General features: G+C 44.6%; 1 protein-coding gene across 1 annotated transcript in view; it reads right to left on the reverse strand.

Moving 5' to 3' along the window:
• Window positions 1-316: 316 nt before the first annotated feature.
• Window positions 317-25,408, reverse strand: part of LOC147034336 (AT-rich interactive domain-containing protein 1B-like) — a 110,608-nt gene continuing 85,516 nt past the window's right edge. The window contains exons 6-13 of the mRNA XM_085850860.1: window positions 21,947-22,081; window positions 6,590-6,905; window positions 6,370-6,504; window positions 5,076-5,221; window positions 2,373-2,494; window positions 1,990-2,199; window positions 703-910; window positions 317-423 (exon numbers count right to left, since the gene is read on the reverse strand). Of these exons, the coding sequence (XP_085706986.1) occupies window positions 317-423; window positions 703-910; window positions 1,990-2,199; window positions 2,373-2,494; window positions 5,076-5,221; window positions 6,370-6,504; window positions 6,590-6,905; window positions 21,947-22,081 (1,379 nt within the window). The remainder of the gene's footprint in view (window positions 424-702; window positions 911-1,989; window positions 2,200-2,372; window positions 2,495-5,075; window positions 5,222-6,369; window positions 6,505-6,589; window positions 6,906-21,946; window positions 22,082-25,408) is intronic.

Below are 25,408 nucleotides of genomic sequence, written 5' to 3' on the forward strand. Positions count from 1 at the left end.
TTCACCTCCAGCCAAATGTAAACAAAGCTCCGTGAGGGACCTAAAAATAGCCCCAAGGCGATTCCCAGCACAGACTATCCCTCCCCTCCACCCTCAAACATCTCCGAGCCCCCTCTATATTCACCCACTGCGGGCTCTCTGGCATTCTACCACCCCTACCCTCACTTTCCCACGGCCTCCGCCGCAGCGTCAGCAGTCAATGGAAACACAGCAGACGGATAACTGCTGGCTACTTGCCCAAATTCCAGGAAGATAACACAATGCAGACACCAGCTGGTGGGGTTGGGGGGGGGGGTATGCTGTGCCCATTCATCAGTCAAGCACCTCCACCCATTCCAACCAGCAGCCCACACTCTTCTAAATAAATAAGCACAAATCCTCGACTTTTGGGCAAATTACCTCCATCAAGAAGAGGCAGGGTAGCTGAAAAGTATTAAGTACTGAGCATAAAGAGAACATACACTGCTCTAGTCAACGACACACTTATGGAGCAGGCTAGCACCAGAAGAATCATCAATTAAACGATGTGTTGAACTGCAGCTTGGAGCAAACATTTCCAAAAATTTCTTCTTAGCTAATAAAACCAAATGTCTGTAAAGAAGCTAACAGAAGTAATCACCACTCAGTTGTGTTACTTATTAGGACCCTTCAACCCATTGTGCAAAACAATTGTGGGTTCATTAGCTACTGTAGGCTTCTCACCTGGAGATGGTGGCTGCACCCTGGGTATCTTCTTGACATCGCCAGGGACTGTTGATGCCTCGATAGGAAGTTCCTCACTGCGCTCCATTTTGCACTCATAGGCAAACAAGGAGGAGATGTACTGCTTTTTGAGGGAGCTTGCAGCACTGCTCGAAGTCCCAACAGCTAGCCCCGTGGCCAGTTCCCGCCATTTCTTACTCTTATTTACCTGTGAGATAAAGTCAGAGGCAGAGAGAGCGAGAAAGACAGAGACAGAGACAGACAGACAGAACGAGATAGAGACAGACAGAAAGAGATAGAGAGACAGAGAGAGACACACACACACACAGAGGTAGAGAGAGGGAAACACAAGAAGAAATAGAGAGGGAGACAGACAGATCTGTAAGGAAAGCTCAATATAAACCCATTTATTTCAACCCCAATAATAAATTTAGGAATACCTGTTCAAAAGAAATATATTTACCTCTGCCACCAAAGGTGGAATGAGGTTGTTTTCACCCCTGTCTGTCTGTCTGTGTGTGTGCAAGGTATCTCAAAAAGTTGTGGATGGATTCGGATGAAATTTTGTGGACAGGTTGGATGTGTGACAAGGACGAATTGATTAGATTTTGGTGAAGATCTGAATCCAGATCCTAAAATTTTAAAGTGATTCTTCACCATTGAGAGATGGGGCAAAAAACGATATTTAGCACGAGCCCCAAGGCCAAATGCACAAGTGGAATGGAATAGTGGGCATCGTGTGCCTGCACGTGGTGAGCCTGCTGCATGTAAAGCAGTGTGGGATTCTTAATATCTGAGGAAAAACCTCATAAAGAGCCCATCATTGTCCCACTTCTCAAAATGTTGTGGACGGATTCGGAAGAAACTTGGTGGACAATGTTGGGTGTGTGACGAGGAAGAATTGATACAATATTGGTGAAGATCCAAATCCAGATCTGGATCCAAATTTTTTTAAAGTGATTCTTCATCATTGTGAGATAGGTCCAAAAACGATACATAGCATGATATTTAAAGAATATATTGGGCCTGATATGTTCTAGTGGATCGGGCATTGCGTGGCGAAGGCTCTGCGGTCCACCGAGTACCCTTCGAGTTGTGCAAGTTTTACCAAACTCAGAAACACCATTGTTTTGATGATCCAGTCTAACAAGATCATGAAATTCCTTTGCAATTTCCCTTCCCCATCAAACATTGACACACACAACATTTATCGAATTATCAACCTCATCCAGTTTAAAATTTCCAGCACATCCAGCATCGTAAGACAGACTACAACCCCTCTCTCACCTGGGTGAGACCACCAATTTCACGAACTGCAACATAGAGGCGGTACAGATCAAGGGGTTTTCGTCCAACGGCTGGCATGGACAGCAAAGGTGAGCCACGCTCCTCCATAAAAGACAGGTAGTGGTCCAGCCAGCGACGCCGTTCCGGCTCTCCCCCAAGCTCGTATAACCGTGTGACACTCTCACCTGTTGTGGTTGAAGGGCCGGCTCTCTGCATGGAGGGAATGTCATAATGTGTCATCATCAGACTCAGGTTTCATCGTCAGTCCTCGTTGTGGGTAATAACAGATGAGGATTGCACCCATGCTTCACAATCTCCGACACTTCCATAACATGCAAAAGACACCTGATTGTCCCAGCCACCCAAGGCCCAAGGACACCTACCTTTCCCTTACTTTCAACCTGCAATGGTGGAGGAGTTCGGTTGTCGGACAGCCCGTCGGGCACAGATGCAAGTCCTGGAGTTCCTGGTGGAGACATCACATGCTGCGAGTGTGTAGAGTTGCCTAAGGTTGGGATAGTTGGGTCGTTCCAAGTAAGAAAAAGAGTTTGAAGGTTATCCAAGGAAAATAATGTCGCCTTGTTAAGAAGAAATGGCATTCTAAACGTTGTGGTTATGATGTCAATGGTTTCTAAAACTGAAAACAGAATTGCGAAGTTATCTGGTCAGCATCATAATATTTTACATGTTTAAAACAAATCCACCTTGTGAGTTTGAAGGATTATACGAAGGTGTCGATTTGAACATGCTTCGGTTTCTGTAAATATTGGTGACGGAGGCACCGATGATGCCATGGATGGCCGAAAAGATGCAACCATTTCCATTTTATATTCCATACAAGGGGAAAATGACAAATCGATTCATCAATGACTGCTAATTCTCTGTTGAACATTGATGTCGCCGAATGCAAATTACGTGGTACCCAAAATAGTCGTCGATATCTCAGTAATCAATTGGCCATCTGCGTCTGAGGTCATTGGTCGTTCAGAAGCGGGTGGCAGTAACAACCACACAGCTCAGTGTCATCAGTCTTTCACAATGCCACGGTCACAGGAAGAAACTCAACAACCACAGTAATAATGCATAACCTACAAAATCTGCACCGACTTTTGGGAACAAAGACATTCCTTCAAACAACAGAGTTGTGTGTTTTCCAGGGATGTTCAAGAGGTTTTGTGACAAATAGTATAAACTTTGAAATCCAAAGCAACATTTGTCACATGCTTACAAAGGTGCACTTTCATTGAAAGGGGATTTTGAAGAATTCAAACCCGACGATTTAACAAACTTAGAGCGTGTGGATTATTGTGGTTTATTGTAATGTATTATAGGATTACCGTTAAACAATGGATCGTTTTGTTGCGCACAAGTGGGATGGAATAGCGGGCGTCGTGTGCCTGCGCGCGGTGAGGCTGCTGCATGTAAAGCAGTGCGGGGTTCTTAATAAGCGAGAAGTGAGGCAGCGAGAGTGAAGAGGGATGGAGTAAGTGGGAAAGCGAGCGAGCTGCTGGCAGGAAAGGTTATCTGTGTGCGGCAGGACGGATGCACAGACGTGCGCGCCAAACATCATTCCTCTCATGCTGCCTGCCTCAGCACACAACCGTTTCATAAAGCTTCTCGAGCAAGCCATTTCCTCATTCTTATTCAACCCTCACTCTTCCTTGCACTATTCTTTTACTTTTACCCTACCACAGCCAGTGGGTGTGAACGTCTACTAGCCAGCCTTAAATTCCAACCTTTATCTAGACAATATATATATATATATATATATATATATATATATATATATATATATATATATATATATATATATATATATATATATATATATATATATATCACAATCCTCATATCAACAATCTCATTTAACACCCTCCCGCACAATAACAACACCCATATTCTTTCTTCCCATCCTTCCCTCATTCACGATCATCATGATGCAAACTTTGAAACAAGACCGAGGCTGCAATTACCGAAGGATGATATCAAACATTTTGTTTCGCTGAAAGTATTCAAATCCAAAAACCCATCTTCAATTGGTTGATGATCGAAGCTTTTGCAATTCGTTTGACCGTCGTGCATTGCCCTGTTGACTCATAAAGAGCCCATCGTTTCCCACCTCAGATATTCAAAGCAAGGACTGGTGTTAACTGATTTATACTACGTTTGTTATCCATATTATACATCTGCATCATGATGTGGTACATTTGCCTTTTAACATCTGAAGTATGCAGAAGGGAAGGGTTAGAAAAAAAAAGAAACAAAGCAATGAAAGAAAAACATAATGGAGATTTAAAGTCACCGACTCAACTATGTTTTGGAAAATGGTTAAGAGAAATTCATGAATTGGTTTAGTTTCAATAAATTACGGTGTGAAAAAAAATAAAATCAATCCTTTGTTCCAAACATGAGGCATATTTAGATCTATGAAATTATTGGTGATCATTTGAAGTCGGTGACAAAACTTAAATGCAAAAGAATTAACACAACACAAACACTACCCTGGAGCTCCATCATGCGACCAGAATCCAATCTGCTTGCCAATAAAAGGCTCATTTGTAGGTGTGAGGCTATCACTGCTTTGCATATTAATAAGGCCTTTTCTAATCAAGTACAATTTCAGAGAGGCTGTGGAGGAGCTGGTGATAGATAAAGTAATGGGGGTGAGGAAGGATTAGAATGGAGAGAAGAACAAAAGAGGCAGAGAACAACGGTGGGGTGGGGGGAGGGGGATACAACAATGAAGGAAAGGTGGATAAGAGATAGGCCAGAGAGATTTAGAGCAGCACTGAAATGTGGTGAGAGAGAGAGAGTGAGAGTGAGAGTGAGAGTGAAGATTTGAAAATAAATATGGGGTGGGGGGGGCAAGGGTGGTAAGTGAGAAAGTGAGACAGGGGCGGCAAGGGATGACAAAGGGAAGGGACGATAATGATGAATATCAGGAGAAAGGAGGGCAAAATATGGAAAGTAGGAAAGGCGTGCCAGGAAAGGAGATGAGGGTTGAGAAGTGCTGGAAGTTGTTGGTGGATCAGAAAGGAATGGTGGGAGAGAGAAAAAGAGGATTGTGACAACGTAACAAACCCCACCTGTATAGTTGCCTGAGGCATTTTGTCCAGCATGAGAAGGGTAGGAAATATTTCCCTGGTTTCCTGGACCAGACCCCGTGCCCATCCTGTACCCTCCAACTGATATCACATATCCTGCTTGCCCTCCCGCTTGGCACCCTGCTTGGCTAGAAGTAAAAGAGGTTGGTTGAGGAGAGAACGGATGATCTACAAAAAAAACACTCACAAATTAAGGGATGGGTTTGGCTGCAGTTACCCAAGACACAAAAAAAAACATGTCGATGCAACAAAAACAATGATGAAAATATCTTTACACTGTAATATATTTTTAAGGAAGCAAGTGTGGAAATGGAAGTGTGTCACCGTATATTGCTAGCTTTGTCGTATCTCTCATCCCACTGTCACTATATATCAAACACTACAATTGTAGTTGTGAGATTATTGCTTTGAGTTTCATTGTTGCAGAAGCATGCATGACTGGCATTTAGTAAAAAAAAAAAAAATCCATTTTGATGTTTCAGCACAGCTTGTTTTCACCAACACCAGCATAACACCACATGTCGCTTCACAGATGGTAATATTAAGGGAGGGGAGGGGGGGAGACAGAGAGACAGATGAAGAGACAGAGAGACAGATGAAGAGACAGAGAGACAGATGAAGAGACAGAGAGACAGATGAAGAGACAGAGATAAAGAGAGGGTGAGAGGGTGAGAGGGCGAGAGAGAGAAGCCGCAAGTTGGCGTTTGCATTAGCGCCAAGTGTGCCCATACACAAAACCCTTTTTTTTGTATCACAAACTTCCCTGGGGGTTCCCTGAATCCACCGTCTGATGGTTTCATTGAAATCCGTTAATCTATTCTCAAGTTATAGCATGACGAACAAACAAACAAACATATACAGCTCCTTTTATAATATAGAATAGAAAGCACTTCAGTGCTGACAAAAAAGGCAAAAAAATCAAAATAAATATTTCAACATAAGCCAATGAAAGCACACAATAGGAACAAAAAACTTCTTTGTTTTCATTTTGGCGATTGTAATATTTATAAAGATATTAAACTTTAATTTTAATATTTTACCATATTTTAATTATTCACAATGTTTATGTTCTGCGATAGGTGGGAGTTCGGGGTGAGGGACTATGGGTCTGATCAAAGAGTCTACTCCACATTTCCAAATCCCTCATTTTCATGCTATTCAAACAATATACAAGATCCAGATGAGGATTTGACACAGAATATCACAAGAAAGAATAATATGTCCACACAATTGTCTGATTTGCACAAGGTAAAATAATCCAGTGCCCAAACCCTACCTGCAAGGGTCCTGTGGAGGCAGCAGAGAGCTGGGAGGATGAGCATTGTTATAAGCCATTTGTGAAGGGGGGTAGAAATGACGGGGAGAGTGCCCCGAAACAGAATACCCTGGCTGCACACGATTGTATATTGCCCTGTGCAAGAAGGGTGAAATATAGGGAATGTCAAGCGTCTCATATTGTCCCCCAAAATTCTCACCAAGCCACAAACGATCCACACCTGGCCTGCGTCGAATTGGGTGCAGCTTGCATCACAGCAACGGCCGCTTCCTGAGCCTTGCGGTTCATCCCAGGGGTCTGGATCCCGGACATGGTGCTGGAATTTTGGCCGGCCAAACCCACTGCACTCCCGTGCACTCCTCCAGTGGCAGTAGTGCCCCCTGCTCCAAAATTGTTGTGATACGGACGAGGGGTTTGACCTGGGACAGAGCCTCGAGTGAAGCCATACACAGGAGAACTGGGGTTGTGAGCATTTGTGGGAGTAGCACCAACTGCGCCATATACGGAGTTGGAGTATGTGTTGCGTGGAAAGTCACCTGTTTGGGTGTGCAGGAGGAGAATTACATGAGAGCGAAGCAAAAAGTACAAATGAATTACACACAGTCATAATACAGAAACTTGACTGATATAATTAACATTAGTATATAATCTGCAGTATTTCCGCAAAAAATTTCTCATTTACTTTTAAGTGTTATTTTAAGTATTTGATGTTATTCCGGTATTTGAAGAAGCAATCACAAGAAAATGTATCCCCATCTACAATCTAGCAAAATGTGTCCCCATCTACAATCTATCCATAAAACTTAACAACATGAAAATCAGAGGGAAGTTATTCAAGCTATGATCAAAAAGGTGATTTTTGTTAATTAGGTCACAGTCCGAAAAAAGTAGGTCAAGGACACAATTCAAATATCACATGCAAAACTTCAGCGCAGGTCCACTATTATGATGCAAGAACATCTTGGAAGGCCAAGTGGTCTTTGAGATTCCACATTGGCAAAATTGAGCAATGACAAAAAACTTCTTTGTTTCAGACTGCCATTTGACCTTGACTTTTAACTCAGAGGAGTATGATGTAAATTAAGCATAAATGCAGCTTGCTTTAGGCTATCTTGCGAGAGCAATTTCGTTCCGATTAGACAAACCTGTCAAGTTTTTTGTGAAAAATGTTAAAATATCGAGAATTGAGTCATGGTCAAAAAAGTCAACGCTGCATCCTTTTTATTCCCGTTATTGATGCAAAATTTCATTCCAAAATCCCAGCCGAATGTAAGATACATCTTGGGCATTGGCAGAAAAAGGGGGGGGGAACTAAATGGTGGGTGGGATAGCACACTCCTTGGGGTGTAAGACCGTGACCTTTAACCCGGAGGGGTATGATGTAAATAAGTGTAAATGTGCCTTGGTTGAGGCTATCTATAGACGGCAATTTCGTTCCAATTTGACAAATCTTAGTCGAGGGTATGGTGAAAATGTTTAAATGTTTATAATTAGGTCATGACCTTAAAATTAGGTCAAGATAAAAAAAGTGTCAACCACACATATTACTGATCCAAAATTTCATTCTGAAAGTCCGAGCCGGCTTTGAGCGAAAGCTCAGAAATGGGGAGTGCAGAAAGGAAGGAAAAAAAATTCATAAATGGTAGTTTAGTACTTCTGGTGGGTCTAAGAAACTCTGGGGTACCATAAATAATTGGGGGTACAAATTGTAGGAACAAACCCGACAACAGAAAAAAGCCTCCCCCTATCCTATAGGGGGAGGCTTAAATATACTTCCCATTATAACTAGTGTGTTATAACCATTCATGTTATATAACCAATTATATCCATCCATGCAATGGGAATTGATGGTCGTGCAGCTTTCTTGCATCGACCTCCCTTTGTTTCCCCCACCATCATGCAGCAAATCCTGTTTATGTAGAAACTGCCTGTAATAGGCTGTGTGGGGAAAAGTCGAGAGTTGATTTGATCTGATTTTGATGTACGGTAATCTTGACAGAGCGCTGGTGCTGCTGAAGCAGTTTCTTGGCAAGGGTTAAACTGGGTAGTTTGCCATTACCATTCCAGCGTTGTCAGTGCTCTCTAATCTTTAGATGTTGAGCGTCAAAGCAAGGAAGCAACACGTACCATTTTAAAAGTCTTTGGTACGACTCGGCCAGGGCTTGCCTCGACTCAGCGTGGAGCTCTAACCATTACGTCATGGAGTCTGGTATCTCGGGTTGATAATGTAGCCCAAATGGCAAGGCACAAATTCTTTTTTTCATGCTGTATGCATGAACTTTCACTTTGTAGAAACAATAAATTATTCAAGGAACGATTTGGAATATTTGTCGGGATTGGCTGGGGGAAGGGATGAGAAGGGTAGAGGTGTGTGTGTATATGTGTGGTTGTGTGTGTATGTGGTTAAAATATCCTCCATATTTATGAACATGTAAATTAGATTGACTCAGAGGGGCATTAACCCTTTCCCCACTATTTCCAACTTGGCATTGAGATTACAATGACTGAGACAAGAATACTCCGTTAAAGTGCAATGCAAAAATACCACTTGCTCCTGTAATCGTTTGCCTGGGTGGTGGAGGTACTGTATTTCAAGCTGCTCTGCCTTATCAGCATGCACAGGTGGGAGACCTATGTGTGGGAGTCACTGACTCGACGCCATGATGGTAGTGTCGGCTCTGTCGACGCAACTCAAACAGACACGTCATCAACAGAGGGGAAGGAGTTCTGCAGTTAAATTTCTCCAATTTCCTGTGGCATCACACGTTTTCATTTTTTTTTAATTTTTGGAATTTTCAAAACACTAATTGTTTGATTGCTAAGGATAATACCGTTATTTACAAGGCCATTGGTTGATGTGCATGATTAATGATGTTTTGAAAGATCCATTACAAAATTGCTTATGTAATCATTCTCAGTCAAGAATGCAAAATTGCCAGTTTCAAGCAAGAAAGCGAATAATTACTGGCAGTCCCACCGTGTGGATTAGTCATTTGTAATATCATTTATTTGTGGTGGTAAAACACAGCCATTATGAAAATGTGCATAAACGTCCATCCACTGTTTACAAGTTGCTTTTCTTCCCTCTGTCACATTAAGTAGGTTACCTTCCTGCTCTTTCACAAGTCTAGACGTTGTCCCCCCCACCGCCCCCCCTCTCCTGTTAACCAAAAAAAAAATAAAAAAAAATCAAAAAATCATCACTTCCATAATTCTGAACATCTCCCTGTTTTACTAAGCCTGGTGTTGGCTTAGTGGTTAGGGTGGCTGGCTTGGGATCCTGGGGTCTTGAGTTTGAGCCCCGTTTGCCACTGGATTAACAACAGGGGGTTGACTCAGCCCGTCATCCTTCCAAGGTCGGCAAAATGAGTACCAGTGTACTGGTCCCGGTTAGAATAGGTATACCATATCCCTGTGTGTCGTAAGAGGTGACCAGGGTAGGCGACAGGAAGGGCATCTGGCCATAAAAAAAAAAAACATTGCCTCAAGAAGTGAACCATGATTGCATGGAGCCCAAAAACAAGCTAACCCCTGCTCAGCAGGGAAAAATGGCTGTAAAAAGGCTGTTTCCTCCCCCCCCCCTGTTTTACTGGGGCTGATGGAAAAAGGAATGACACAATGATAAAAATTTTCTCTCCTCAGCTTCCTCTTCTCCCTCCGACATATATTAAAGGAAAGATTCTTCAGGTAATGATAAAAACAAAGAGCAAAAGGAACTTTTTGGTCGGCATTGTAATTTTTAAGGTATACCCACTTACCTTGTACTGTTACGAATCTGGAAGCCATTTGCACACAAACAGACAGTTCAGTTATTTCGATAAGTATGTGTTTATAGTCAGGGTCCCATCCTTATGTCTAATGGGTTAATTACATGTGTGCGCTACGAGTTACTTTTATAGTCAGGATTTACACATGTACTACAACAACAACAACAACAACAACAACAACAACAACAACAACGGCACCGTCCCTCACTCAACCCGGTCGCCATTGCCCACGTGTTTTTGGCTGAAGGCGTGGGCGGAGCCTCTATCGCCTCAGATCGAGGCTCCGCCCCAAGGAAGGGCATGAAACGTTTCCTCCAGCCAATGAGCGAAGGGCGAGCATCGCACTGCCCCAGCCAATGGGAGGCCAGCGTGCCGAAAGCTACGATGGAGCCACTTCGGGGGGCGGGCCTCCAAGACGCCTCGACACACCCCCCGAGACGCCTCGCCCAATCAGGAGGCTGACCACCTCAGGGGCAGCGCCGCACAGCCAGATGGGATGTTCGCCCCTCGTCCAATCCGGAAGCGAGTCCCTCAGAGCGGTTCCCTCGACCCGCGGAGGAGGGGAAGGATAAGTGTGGCGAGCCGTCGAGAAGAAGGAGAAAGAGAAGAAGCCTCGTCTTGCCTGTGGGCGTTCTCGTCTACCCGCGGGTGCTCGTCTCGTCTGGTCCATTCCCGTGCTGGCTGGCGTCCATCGAGTCGTTCCTGGTCCCTGGTGCTTGGTGCTGCGTTGTTCGCAGCGGGTTCGAGTCCTGCCACCGGACAAGCTCGACCAGACCGCACGAGACGGACAGGTGCAAGAATAGGTCCTTGCCCTCAGCTCACCTTTCCCTCCAGAGCTGAAGGGCCAAATAAAGGCCACGGCCACCATTCCTTTGGGTGTGTGTGTGTGTGTGTGTGTGTGTGTGTGTGTGTGTGTGTGTGTGTGTGTGTGTGTGTGTGTGTGTGTGTGTGTGTGTGTGTGTGTGTGTGTGTGTGTGTGTGTGTGTGTGTGTGCGTGTGTGTGTGTGTGTGTGTGTGTGGCGCCAGTCTGTTAAGTAGAACTGTTAAGTGCTTTTCGCTCACTGTACATTGCCTGCATTTCTTTTATTCGGATAACTCTGCTCTTTGTGTGCTTCCTCTCCCCGATTATTGTTTATAAATAAACCCCGTGTTAAATGTTCCAGCTCGTTTTCTGTGCTTTCTCCCAGTGACCCAGCACAATGCGTATTGAGAATTAGTGAGGCTGTCGGTGCCGTAAATCGTTCATTTGGTCTGGCGCGGCTTGGTAACTTCTGCTCGGTTACGCCGGATCTGAGTCGGTAACAGCGACTCGGTTCGGACAAAGTCGGCCGAGGGTGTGGTTTCCCCGGTAGCTAGACTGCGTGGTTATTTTGGTATATTGGACATCAAGACAATTAATCCTACGCCACGAGGTCGAAATATTGGCGTCCACGGTCCGCTAAGGGACCCTGACCTTTGGAGTTGTCCAAGAGTCACGACCTAAATTCCGTGTGTTCGGTGGGAGACGGCTCAACTGCTCCACCTCGTGGTCGTTTATCGCCACCGAACCCCGGCCCACAACAATACTTTATATAAATGATCATAGTCAGTTCACCTTTATCCAATCCAGAACTGGCGGCCTAATTGAAAAACATCATGACAAGGCCGACACTGACTGCAAATCTATTTGAAGCAAAGAACAAAGAGGTCACGGTAGACGAGAAACGTATTGTTACGGATTTGGTTTTGGGGAGAATTGTTATGTTGTTACGTGTATGTACCAAAGTTTGTTCACGGCATTAACACACACACATATATATATATATATATATATATATATATATATATATATATATATATATATATATATATATATATATATATATATATATATATATATATATCCCAAATGGGGGGGGGGGTCTAAGGAGGTTGCCCCCAAAATGGGTACTTGCTTTCTTCTCACAAACTACATATGCAATTCTAATGAAATGGGTTCTAAGGGGTTCTACAAGAGGTGGGATGTACAGTGGGGAGAACAAGTATTTGATACACTGCCGATTTTGCAGGTTTTCCCACTTACAAAGCACGTAGAGGTCTGTAATTTTTATCATAGGTACACTTCAACTGTGAAAGATGGAATCTAAAACAAAAATCCTGAAAATCACATTGTATGATTTAAAAAAAAAATTGCATTTTATTGCATGAAATAAGTATTTGATACATCAGAAAAACAGAACTTAATATTTGGTACAGAAACCTTTGTTTGCAATTACAGAGATCAGACGTTTCCTGTAGTTCTTAACCAGGTTTGCACAGACTGCAGCAGGGATTTTGGCCCACTCCTCCATACAGATCTTCTCCAGATCCTTCAGGTTTCGGGGCTGTCGCTGGGCAACACAGACTTTCAGCTCCCTCCAAAGATTTTCTATTGGGTTCAGGTCTGGAGACTGGCTAGGCCACTCCAGGACCTTGAGATGCATCTTACGGAGCCACTCCTTAGTTGCCCTGGCTGTGTGTTTCGGGTCGTTGTCATGCTGGAAGACCTAGCTACGCCCCATCTTCAATGCTGTTGTTGAGGGAAGGAGGTTGTTGGCCAAGATCTCACGATACATGGCCCCATCCATCCTCCCCTCAATACAGTGCAGTCGTCCTGTCCCCTTTGCAGAATAGCATCCCCAAAGAATGATGTTTCCACCTCCATGCTTCACGGTTGGGATGGCGTTCTTGGGGTTGTACTCATCCTTCTTCTTCCTCCAAACAAGGCGAGTGGAGTTTAAACCAAAAAGCTCTATTTTGGTCTCATCAGACCACATGACCTTCTCTCATTCCTCCTTTGGATCATCCAGATGGTCAATGGCAAACTTCAGACGGGCTTGGACATGCGCTGGCTTGAGCAGAGGGACCTTGCGTGCGCTTAGGATTTTAATCCATGACGGCGTAGTGTGTTACTTATGGTTTTCTTTGATACTGTGGTCCCAGCTCTCTTCAGGTCATTGGCCAGGTCCTGCCATGTAGTTCTGGGCTGATCCCTCACCTTTCTCATGATCATTGAGGCTCCACGAGGTAAGATCTTGCATGGAGCCGCAGACCGAGGGAGATTGACTGTTATCTTGAACTTCTTCCATTTTGTAATAATTGCGCCAACAGTTGTTGCCTTCTCACCAAGCTGCTTGCCTATTGTCCTGTAGCCCATCCCAGCCTTGTGCAAGTCCACAATTTTGTCCCTGATGTCCTGAGACAGCTCTCTGGTCTTGCCCATTGTGGAGAGGTTGGAGTCTGATTGATTGAGTGTGGACAGCTGTCTTTTATGCAGATAACGAGTTCAAACAGGTGCAGTTAATACAGGTAATGAGTGGAGAATGGGAGGGCTTCTTAAAGACAAAACTAACAGGTCTGTGAGAGCCGGAATTCTTACTGGTTGCAAGGTGAGCAAATACTTATTTTATGCAATAAAATACAAATTAATTATTTAAAAATCATATAATGTGATTTTCAGGATTTTTGTTTTAGATTCCGTCTTTCACAGTTGAAATGTACCTCTGATAAAAATTACAGATCTCTACGTGCTTTGTAAGTGGGAAAAACCTGCAAAATCGGCAGTGTATCAAATACTTGTTCTCCCCACTGTAAGGGGGAGGGGGATCCCCAAAATATGTATTTTCTTTCTTCTTCGAAACCACACTGACAATTTCGATGAAACTTGATGACAACATTTATCACCCGTGATGTACCAAAGTTTGTTCATGGCATAAAAAAAAAAAATTCCATAGGTATTTACTTTCTTCAATGTTGCATATTTTTTTTAGTAATCCTTGCCCACCAGTGGTTCCCTGGTTATCTTCTCCAGCCTCTACCAGTTGAGCGCTCAGGGGTATTGGCCCTATGTTCCATAAGTGTTACCATGATTGGGGTTGGACATAGTACATATTGCTTGTGGCAGGCTTATTCAGGCATGGCAGGCTGTCCAGTTGAGGGTGAAGGTTCAGAAGATGAAATGGAGGCTGATTCACTTGGGATTTTTTTTGAAGAACTTCATAAAAGGAGATTTGAGTGGCCACCTTCATTTTCTGTTCGTAGACCTCCTTATAACATTTCTTTCTCCATACACACCTTGTAACTTCTCATGTTGTCGAGATCGTGTTCATCAAAGTTCATTTATCGATCAAAAGATCGAGATGAAGCCATAGCCATGGCTTCATCGACCAATTTGAAACCTTGAGCCATGACCTTCTTCGTGAGATATTTAACAGGCACAACCTCTTCTGGACTCGATTCTGGTTCCTCTCTGATGGGTTCCTCCTCCAGACAGAATATCTTCATTGCCTAGCTCCTCCCTGTGTGAGAGAAGCAAATCCTCAACATCATCTTCGTCAACCTCCTGAAATCCTACTTGCAGGGCCAAGCCCCCAATCTCTTGCCTTGCTTCGTTGTCCTCAACCTCCATGAAACCTCGAAACTCAATCACTGCCTCAGGTCAGAGTTGATGGAGATGAAGATTATGGAGAGGAAAGTGCGACTCGGCATGCGTTTCCAATAAAGTCCAGTTTCATCGAGGTTAAACATCTGGCCTGGTGTGTAATTTCCACAATCACTGAATTGAAGACAGCTGGAAATTGTTCAGTAGCAGCATGATCTGCAGCAGCAGCTTCCCCATTCAACCTGAGATTGTGGAAGACATGGAGACTCCTGAAGCACTCAAACCAGCCGTGATGAGCAGCAAAAGGCACTGGATCATTGTTATCGTTGGTTAGATCACCATGCAAGCTCCTCCCCCTTTTGAATGTCCATTCCAAACAAGGACATGTTCTGTTAGTTCTGATGCTCCATCCATATGGACAGCATCTTCTTCATTTTCTCAATAGCATAAGGCCAAGATCATGCAGTTCTGGCAACAATGAGATTCGTTATTGCCTGAGCGCTCTTACGGTTTTCATCATGATTGTCACGAATGGTTCTCAATGTAGAATCATAAAGTCCCATATTGAAGGACTCACTGAGAATGACAGAGCACAAATGACCCGCACAGGGTCAGGTTAGGTATGGGAGCATGCGACTTAGCAGCACGTCACTGCATCCACTTTTTGACGGAACTCCAGGAGCCTCCGTCTGGCCATCCCCCAGGCAGATGCCTGGCACAACCCCATCTCCTTCAGATGTTGATCAACCGAACCTGCTGCAACACCGAGGCACATGGTTGGCCCATTGGCCCCCTCCATCCACGAGGCTCTCTTGCTGAGAGGATCTGGTGAGCAGGATCAGCGTCAGGAAAACAAACCACATGTCCATACAGCTGTAGCTGACGCTCACGGACCATGCAGGTAACAAATCTCATTTGAATCTCTCAGCAACCACTCGTTGGACAAAAAAATCCGACGAGCGATCGACAAGGATTCTCCGAAGAGACCTGGTACCAAAGGATTCAAGTCTCTATCTCAGATCCCTGGTCAGAGTCCAAGTCTCACATCCTTAGAGCAAGACTGGAAGCACCAAGGACCTGACGACTCAGACTTTCCTCCTCCTGCACAGGTACCAACAGTGCCACAACCTATGGTCCAGTGAATCCTTGACTCCCCAGGACTGACCCAGACGTCTATGGACCTCTGGCTCACAGCCAGCAGAGACATAAATATCACTTCCAAGGTAAGTTAATCTCTCTGTGACCTCAACATGCTCACCACAAACAGGTACAGACACGAGAGAAGCATCCAATACGTCATTGAAAGCCTGGATCTTAATTTTGACCCAGGAAATGCGTAATCCCAGAAACTCGGACTCTTAATTCAGCACCCCGAGGGCTCCCAAAACAATATCCAAAGTCGCCGCAAAGATGACTGCATCATCTGCGAAATCAAGGCCAGAGACCTTGACATTCCCAAACGATGCACCGCAGCTTGATCTCTCCGACATCCTCCCCAGAATCCATTCCATACAAGCGCTGAAATGTGCGGGGGCCAATACACATGCCTGACAAACTCTAGTAACAACTGGAAAGAAGCCAGAGAAGATATCACCACACCTCACAGCACTCTTAGTACGAGAGTATAGTCCAGACATCAGATTGATCAGTTTTAGTGGCGCCCCACGAAGACCAATAATCCTCCAGAGGGCATCCCGATTTATTGAATCGAACGCTTTGCAGAGATCAGCAGAGGCTGCAAGCAGCCCCTGCCAAAACTCTTTTCTGCATTCGGTGAGGACCCGAAGGACAAAGACATGGTCAATCGTTGACCTCTTTGGTGTAAAGCCTGACTGCTATGGGCACTGGAGCTCAAGCACATGGTGGCAAACTCTATCAAGAATTAACCGAGTAAGGACCTTGTCCAGCACCGAGAGCAGCGTCACCCCTCGGTAGGTGTTGCAGTCTTGGCAATTACCCTTTCCTTTCCAGAGAGGGACAGCAAGGCCCTCTTCCAGTCAGTTGGGATGATGCCAGTGTTCCAGGCAGAGCACAGAATTGCATGCAACAACATGAGTTCAGCATTTCTACCAACCTTGAGAAGTTCAGCATGGATGCCACAGATCCCAGGAGCTTCACCCCATTTCAACCGATTCACAGCAGCCTGTGTTTCCACAAACGAAGGTGTATCACAGTTGATTGGAGGGTCAGCAGGAGGAACATTTCCACACCTGACATCCAACTCAACAGCTGGTGAATCAGCCTGGTACAGTCGCTCAAAGTAACCGGCCTAGCGGGCCTTCACTTCGGACTCCTCTGTCCACCCTCAGTGCACGTACAGTTTTACGCCTCAACTCCCTGAACATGTCAGCTCTGCAATTACACCTCGCCCTGCGACTCTGGACAATGGTATCCAGTGTCCCTTGAAAGACAAAATTCTTCTTTACTCTACGGTGAGTTCCAAGACATCCACGGGCATAATCAAGGATGGTGGTCTTGAAGGCATTCCACAACCCTTCAGGATTCTACAAAGCACCCAGACCCCCCAAATCCCCACTCACCCTGTTTATAAACTCCTCAGCTGCACTCTCATCCTTGAGCTTGCCAACATTCAGCCGAGGCTGGGATGGTGCCATTCTCCTGGATTTATGCTGCAACTTCAGAGTTGCCACCACAAGCGTGTCGTCAGTATTGAGGAACGGAGCACTCCGGAAGACCCTGCAGTTCTGGATCATACTCCAGCGACCATCAACGAGCATATGGTCAATCTCCTTTGCCACACCACCAGCATTGGAATTCCAAGTACGGCGATGAGACTGTGGGCACTGAAACCATGCACCATCCACCCTAATTCCATGACTTCTTGCAAAGTCAAGGAAATTAGTACGATTCTGGTTCACAGTTCCAGACCCATGGGGACAAACACATGTCTCATTACCATCCCTATCAGTTCCAGTCAATGCATTGAAATCCCTCAAGACAAGAAGGGTATCTCGCCTGAGACACTGATCAACCACAGACTCGAGCGTGGCATGGAATGTGTCCTTCATGGTGAGATCACTCGCCTCAGTCAGAGCATATACAGAGACCAAGGTGAGCTGCCCCATGAAGCGCAACTGCACAGGAGGCACTATGACGTAGTGGATTTTCAATTTTCTCTCTGTTTTTCTTGTGTTTTGAGAAGTGAAGGGTTTTATGGTGGCCAGAGTGAAATCGTGCCACCAACCTCCTTAAAAATAGTAACCAACTTCAGAAGGATGTCCACAGACACAGTTTGACACGAGATCTGAATGGCTGTTGGCTCGCAAGGATCTTCTTCACCCTTTGACAGGTTTTGTTTTTAATCCTGCTGGGTGTCCATATCCATACACCATCCTCACCAGCACATGGTGACGGAGCATGAACGACTCGCCCAGAATGACGGAGCACGAACGACTCGCCCAGAATTACGGAGCACGAACGACTCGCCCAGAATGCCGGAGCACGAACGATTCGCCCAGAATTACGGAGCACGAACGACTCGCCCAGAATGACATAGCACGAACGACTCGCTCAGAATGACGTAGCACGAACAACTTGCTCAGAATGACGTAGCACGAACAACTCAGTCAGATTGACGGAGCACGAACGACTCGCCCAGAATGACATAGCACGAACGACTTGCTCAGAATGACGTAACACGAACAACTCAGTCAGATTGACGGAGCATGAACGACACGCCCAGAATGACTTAGCACGAACGACTTGCTCAGAATGACATAGCACGAACGACTCAGTCAGATTGACGGAGCACGAACAACTTGCTCAGAATGACAGCACGAACGACTCAGTCAGATTGACGGAGCACGAACGACTTGCTCAGAATGACGTAGCACGAACAACTTGCTCAGAATGACGTAGCACGAACGACTTGCTCAGAATGACGTAGCACGAACGACTTGCTCAGAATGACGTAACACGAACAACTCAGATTGACGGAGCACGAATGACACGCCCATAACGACATAGCACGAACGACTTACTCAGAATGACAGAGCACGAACGACACGCCCAGAATGTCGTAGCACGAACGACTTGCTCAGAATGATGTAGCACGAACGAATTGCTCAGAATGACATAGCACGAACGACTCAGTCAGATTGACGGAGCACGAATGACACGCCCAGAACGACAGCACGAACGACTCAGTCAGATTGACGGAGCACGAACGACTCGCCCAGAATGACATAGCACAAACGACTTGCTCAGAATGACGTAACACGAACAACTCAGATTGACGGAGCACGAATGACACGCCCATAACGACATAGCACGAACGACTTGCTCAGAATGACAGAGCACGAACGACACGCCCAGAATGTCGTAGCACGAACGACTTGCTCAGAATGACGTAACACGAACAACTCAGATTGACGGAGCACGAATGACACGCCCATAACGACATAGCACGAACAACTTGCTCAGAATGACGGAGCACGAACGACACGCCCAGAATGACATAGCACGAACGACTTGCTCAGAATGACGTAGCACGAACGACTTGCTCAGAATGACGTAACACGAACAACTCAGATTGACGGAGCACGAATGACACGCCCATAACGACATAGCACGAACGACTTGCTCAGAATGACAGAGCCCGAACGACACGCCCAGAATGTCGTAGCACGAACGACTTGCTCAGAATGATGTAGCACGAACGACTTGCTCAGAATGACATAGCACGAACGACTCAGTCAGATTGACGGAGCACGAATGACACGCCCAGAACGACAGCACGAACGACTCAGTCAGATTGACGGAGCACGAATGACACGCCCAGAATGACGTAGCACGAACGACTTGCTCAGAATGACATAGCACGAACGACTCAGTCAGATTGACGGAGCAGGAAAGATTTGCTCAGGATAGTGTGGTTGTTGTTGTTGTTGTTGTTGAATTAAATTCGCACTGTAGCGAAAATGTGTTCGCAGAACACATGTTATACGAGGGTCTCTTATACAATGCTCTTTCCATACACAATAAACTACGGCGCTTCTTGCATGCGAATAGTACGTGCAGTACAAAGGACGTTTTGTGCATGCAGGGAGGGCTGAGGGCACCTTCCGCATATTTCGTGTGTGAGGGATGGGGTTAGGGCTGCATTGAAGGCTCTCTCAGGAACAGTGGCATTTTCCACAGAATGCGTTGTGGACACACCCCCAATCGGATGCGCACCATTGATAAAGAGGCTCGCACGAGACGGGACTTGAGAAAGTGATATCCTGAGAGAAGAAAGCCCAGAGTGTGGACGGACAGAGACACCAAAAAGCTCAGCGGGCAAGGAGCAAAAAGGAGACCAGAGCGAGCAGGAAAGAAGGAGCTCATAATGTGGAGGACAACACAGGTCATGATATTGAATATAAACGTTGCCTGTGTATATCGGAGCTCTGTGATTTGCAAATCAGGAAATACAAACTAGCGTGAAGTCGAGGGTGTGCCTTCGCATATCCCCACACTTCCCACCCAAAGCAAAGTTAAACTGTAATGACACTCGGTAGAATGCATACCTCTGCCAGACGGAACAGCTTAAGTTTTGCATCCCACTGATGGGCTTGATCCAGATCGTCACCAAAATCTAACTAAGTCATCCTTGTCACACACCCAACCTGTCCAACTCGTTTCCTACGAATCCATTCATAATGTTTTGAAATAATGTGCTGTATAATCGTTTTTGGCCCTTTCTCTCAATGGTGAAGAATCATTTAGAAAATTAAATAAATTCCCATATCCGGATCATCAGCAAAATCAAACCAATTTGTCCTCATCACACACCGAACGTGTCCATTAATTTTCCGCCGAATCCATCGATAACTTTTTGAGATATCGTGCTATATATTGTTTTTTGGCCTTTTCTCTCTGTAGTCCAGAATCACTTGGAAAATTAAATAAATTATTGTATTCGGATCCAGATCGGCACCGCAATCTAATCAATTAGTCGTTGTCACACACCACAACGGTTCACAAAATATTGTCCGAAGCCGTCTGTAACTTTTAGAGATATCCCGCTCGTGGACAGACAAACATGAGTGAAAAACAACCTCCATCCACCTTCTATATGCCTGGTGTTGGCTTAATGGTTAGGGTAGCGGGCTTGGGATCCAAGGATCCTGAGTTCAAATCCTGCTCAGCTGTTGAATTAATACCAGGTGGGGTTAACTCGACCTGTCATCCTTCCGAGGTCGGCAAAATGAGTGCCAGCATGCTGGTATACTGTGTCGGAGTGGCGACCCATCCAGGATTGTGCCCAATAGCCAAGGAGAATGCTTAAGCAGCACCAACGCTCTGCACAGAGTATGGTCCCAAATGGATGGATGGATCCACTTTCTATGGTGGAGGTAAAGATGGCAAAAAGTTCCACCAGGAGTGACCAAATATCAAATCTTGAGTTGAAAAAAAAAATCTTGTTTTGACCCCTGTGACCCCAACTCCCCACCCTCTGAGGAATGAACCCAGGCTCAAATCCAAAAAATCGTTACACATTTCATGCGTTGCCCAATGTTGATAACACAAAGACAAAGTTTCATTTTAAAATGCTTAAAATGCACCTGCAAATTGCATTTTTGGGGGGGGGGGGTTTCACCTTTTGACCATGCCCCAGGGGGTGGAGTCAAATGACTGCTCTTGCACCTTCTTGCCACATGGTAATCATAACTACCCAGTTTGTTAAATTTCTGCACAACTGTTTAGGAGATAGCATGACGGATGGAAGGACATAAACAGACAGAGCCGATTACAATATCCCCTCATTTTTTTCCCAAAAAGCATGGTGATAACTATGTGGCCCTAACAGCCTTGGCCTATAAGTGCTGCTTTACAAGCTGACCAGAATTGGGCAGATCAAAGATAGATGAAAAGATTAATAAATAGATAAACAAATAAAATTTTAACGGGTCTGGGACGCATGAATAAATCCTGCATTCACATAACCAGGACAAATTTCTCAAACTTCAGGGCCCAGGCTAGTCAATTAGCATTTCTCATTATTACTTTGCAGGCACTGCCACGTGGTAATTTTTGCATAATCTCAAATGGGTAAAATGATGGAGGCAATCCATTGGCATGGGGCTGAAAGAGTGCAAGAGGATTAAAGGAAATGAGGAGAAAGGGGAGAGGAAAGGTGGAAAATTAAAATGCCAACGCATAGGACCTGCTGTGGATAACAGAGAGATCCTGGGGAGCACAGCAGTAAGAAAGGAAAGTGGAAACTAAATTAGCTCAAGCAGAAAATGTCACTTTTGTTTTTTATATTATGAGAATGCGTCCAGAGCAAACTGCGCAGTTCACCGTGTTGCCAAGACTGCAGAAAGAAACTTACAAATCCCTCGTGGACAACACCAAACGAAGCACTGCTAAAGCCGTACTCTGGTAGAGTCGTGCATTGGAACCATACCCTGCAAGCTGTAGCTGGTAGGTTGATGGCCATAAAACTGCTGATAAGATCCTGAGCCGGGGTGCGTCTGACCGGAGGGTATGGAATGCGGGGACAGAGATGCTGCTGCTGGTTGTGCATTTCGCTGCATGTAACCTGCTGGGGTGGGGAATGTTTGGGGTGGGGTGGGGGAAATAATATGAAGTCCAACTGTAATCTCATTTGAAATCATGACACTGAAAGATTTGGTAACACGAGTGTGCGCGCGCACACACACACACACACACACACACACACACACACACACACACACACACACACACACACACACACACACACACACACACACACACACACACACACACACACACACACACACACTTTCCCCCATAATCCAAGTAAAATTAGATACTGAATCCAACACATCAGTTTGAAGTTGCGGAAGTGAAAGCAATATTGTTCGTTTTACAATAAGAACTCTATCGACGGTGTGTCGACGTACTCTACCGGTCAAAGGTTTTAGAACACCCCCATTTTTCCAGTTTTTACTGAAATTTAAGCAGTTTAATGTTTCAATGTACTCTGAAATTAAAGCATAGAACAAATAAACAATTGTATAAAAAATAAATCATGGAATTGTTTTGTTGAACAAAATTTAATCTAAATTTTTGACTGATCAAAGCAGCCACCTTTTGCAGATATAACAGCCGAACATACTCGTGGCATTCTTTCCAGAATGGAAATCAAATATTGTTCGGAAAGTTCTTCCCAACACTGTTGCAGAAGTTCCCACAAATGTGCTGCACTTGTAGGTTGCTTTGCTTTCACCCTTCTGTCCAGTTCATCCCAAACCAGCTCGATGGGATTTAACTCTGGAGACTGTGCTGGCCATTCCATGATTTGAAGCCTATCGTCTTGTTCTTTTCTTCGAAGGTAGTTCTGACATAGCCTGGAGGTATGTTTTGGGTCGTTATCTTGCTGTAGGATGAACTACTGACCAACTAGGTGCAGACCAGAGGGTATTGCATGGCGCTGCAAAATGCTGTGGTAGTCCTTTTGGTTCAGGGTGCCATTCACTTTGTGCGAGTCGCCGACTCTGGATCCAGCAAAAGAGCCGCAGATCATCACGCTTCCTCCTCCATGTTTGACAGTTGGTGTCACACACTGAGGAACCACCTTTCGCCAACTCGACGGCGTACACAAACGTTGTGTGATGAACCAAATATTTCAAAAAAATTTTCATCGGTCCATAAGACCTTTCAGTTTTCAGTCGTCCACAGGCGGTGGGTGCTTCATGGCCCAGGCAAGCCTCTTTTTCTAATTTTGCCATCTTAGCAATGGCTTTCTTTCTGCCACTCGACCTGTCAAACCTGCAGCTCAAAGTCTTCTCTTCACAGTTGAAGCTGAGACTTCCTTACTTGACCAGTGTTAAGCTGTGTTTGAAGCTGCTGTCCTGTGAGCCGCCTATCACGCAAGCTGTTGACTCTCAGAAACATGTCTTCTGATTGTGTTGTGGCTTTGGGTCTGCAAAACCTCTTCCTGTCAAAGTTTCCTCCAGTTTCCAAGTGCCTTTTGATGGTGTAGGAAACTGTACTCACTGACACCTTGGCTTCGTTTGAAATATCTCGAAAGGAAAGACCTACACTTTTAAGGGTTATAATGGTCTGTCTGTCTTCCTTTGTTAATTGTCTTTTTCTCACCATTATGATAACAATATACTCCTTCCTGCAGTGCAATATTGTCCATATAATGCCTCAGAGGGTGCAGCAACACAGTCTGTTCCAACACTGCTTTTATTCAGAGGGTTTGTAACTAATCAACAAAAGTTGGGACACCTGAAGGAATTATTTGCATCAACTTTCAAGGCTTAATTTACTTCCATTGCTGCAGAACAGCTGCAGTTGCTAACCCATTACTTGTTCCCTGAAAAGAGCCTTTTGTTAACAACTCTGAAATTTACATTATTTTTCAGTTTTTGGAAACCTAAACTTTTTCCTTTAACCTCTGGCAGTTTACCGCTTAGCCTTGTCCCATTTCAGGTTATTCACTGGACTTGAACTGCTTAAATTCAATAAAAACTGGAAAAATGGGGGTGTTGTAAAACTTTTGACAGGTAGTGTACGTGCACACAATAATGAAATTTAAGTTTTTCTTTCATTCTCACAATCGTGTGTAAGGTAATCCTGTTGCAAAAGAGTTCCTTCAAACAACTGCTTCCACCAGTTCTAAATTCTCATTCAAACATGCTTCCACTTGCAAAATGTTTGCTGAATTTACGACAATAACCACATGACTTCTGCCCCCCTCCCCACTCCCCTTTCCACCACCTTACGCATGATGCCGTGGCTATAGGGATGGAGACCTTTCGAGTGGCTCAACACAAATGTTCAATGAAAGGTATTTGAAAAATAAATTTCTGTTCTTCAAATTTATATCCCCACCAACTCCAACTCCCCCATCCCATTCAAATAACTCAAAAGCTGCAGAACATGCACATGGAAATGCCCAAACTTATTCAAAGAAAATTATAAAACTATAAACTATAACGGCGCTCGATAGAGTGCATACCTCTGCCAAGCTGAACAGTTTATGTTTTGTATCCCACTGATGCCGATGGGCCGGATCTGGATCCAGACGTGAACCAAAATCGAAGTAGCTTGTTCTTGTCAACTACTCATCTCATCCACCTCGTTCTGTCTAAAGTCATCCACAACTTTTTGAGATATCATGGTATATATCGTTTTTGGTCCCATCTCTCAACAGTGAAGAATCGCTTGGAGAGATTAAAAAAAATTTTATTCTATCCGGATCCGAATCCAGATCTTCATCAAAGTCTAATAAATTCGTCCTCATCACACATCCAACCTGTCCACCAAGTTTCATCCAAATCCATCCATAACTTTTTGGGATACTGTTACATACTGTATCATTTTTTACCCAATAACTCAATGGTGAAAAACAACTTTAAAATTATAGTATTCGGATCTGTTCTGGATCTTCACCAGAATCTAATCAGTTCTTCCTTGTCACACACCCAACCTGTCCACTAAATTTCATCTGAGTCCGTCCACAAGGTTTTGAGATATCATGCTCTCACACAAGTAGACAAAGAGACAACGGTGAAAACAACCTCCATCCACCTTCGATGGTGGAGGTAATTACGTAAATCATAGATTGCTGCTGTTGCAATTATCATGGGGATTATTGGTTTCGGTAACACTGGATATCTAAAAAGCAATCAGATAAAAACCCAAACATAACCTTTCTAGACTACAAAATTTAACCGAAAACCTGGATATCCACTCCGAGAAGGACAAAGCCATCACAAGAAGAAGGGCAGTGGGGACTTTGGTGGTTGAGTGCTAATTAAACGCCTATAGAAAAGCTTCTACGTCGGATCGAAACATTTTCATCAAAAATAATCACATAACCTACTCCATCAAATGATAACAAAGAATATTGTAAGTATGATGGCATTCTAGC

The sequence above is a fragment of the Eptatretus burgeri genome, chromosome 1 (assembly GCF_056783735.1).
Source record: "Eptatretus burgeri isolate ZD-2024b chromosome 1, Ebu_testis_v1, whole genome shotgun sequence".
Taxonomy (NCBI): domain Eukaryota; kingdom Metazoa; phylum Chordata; class Myxini; order Myxiniformes; family Myxinidae; genus Eptatretus; species Eptatretus burgeri.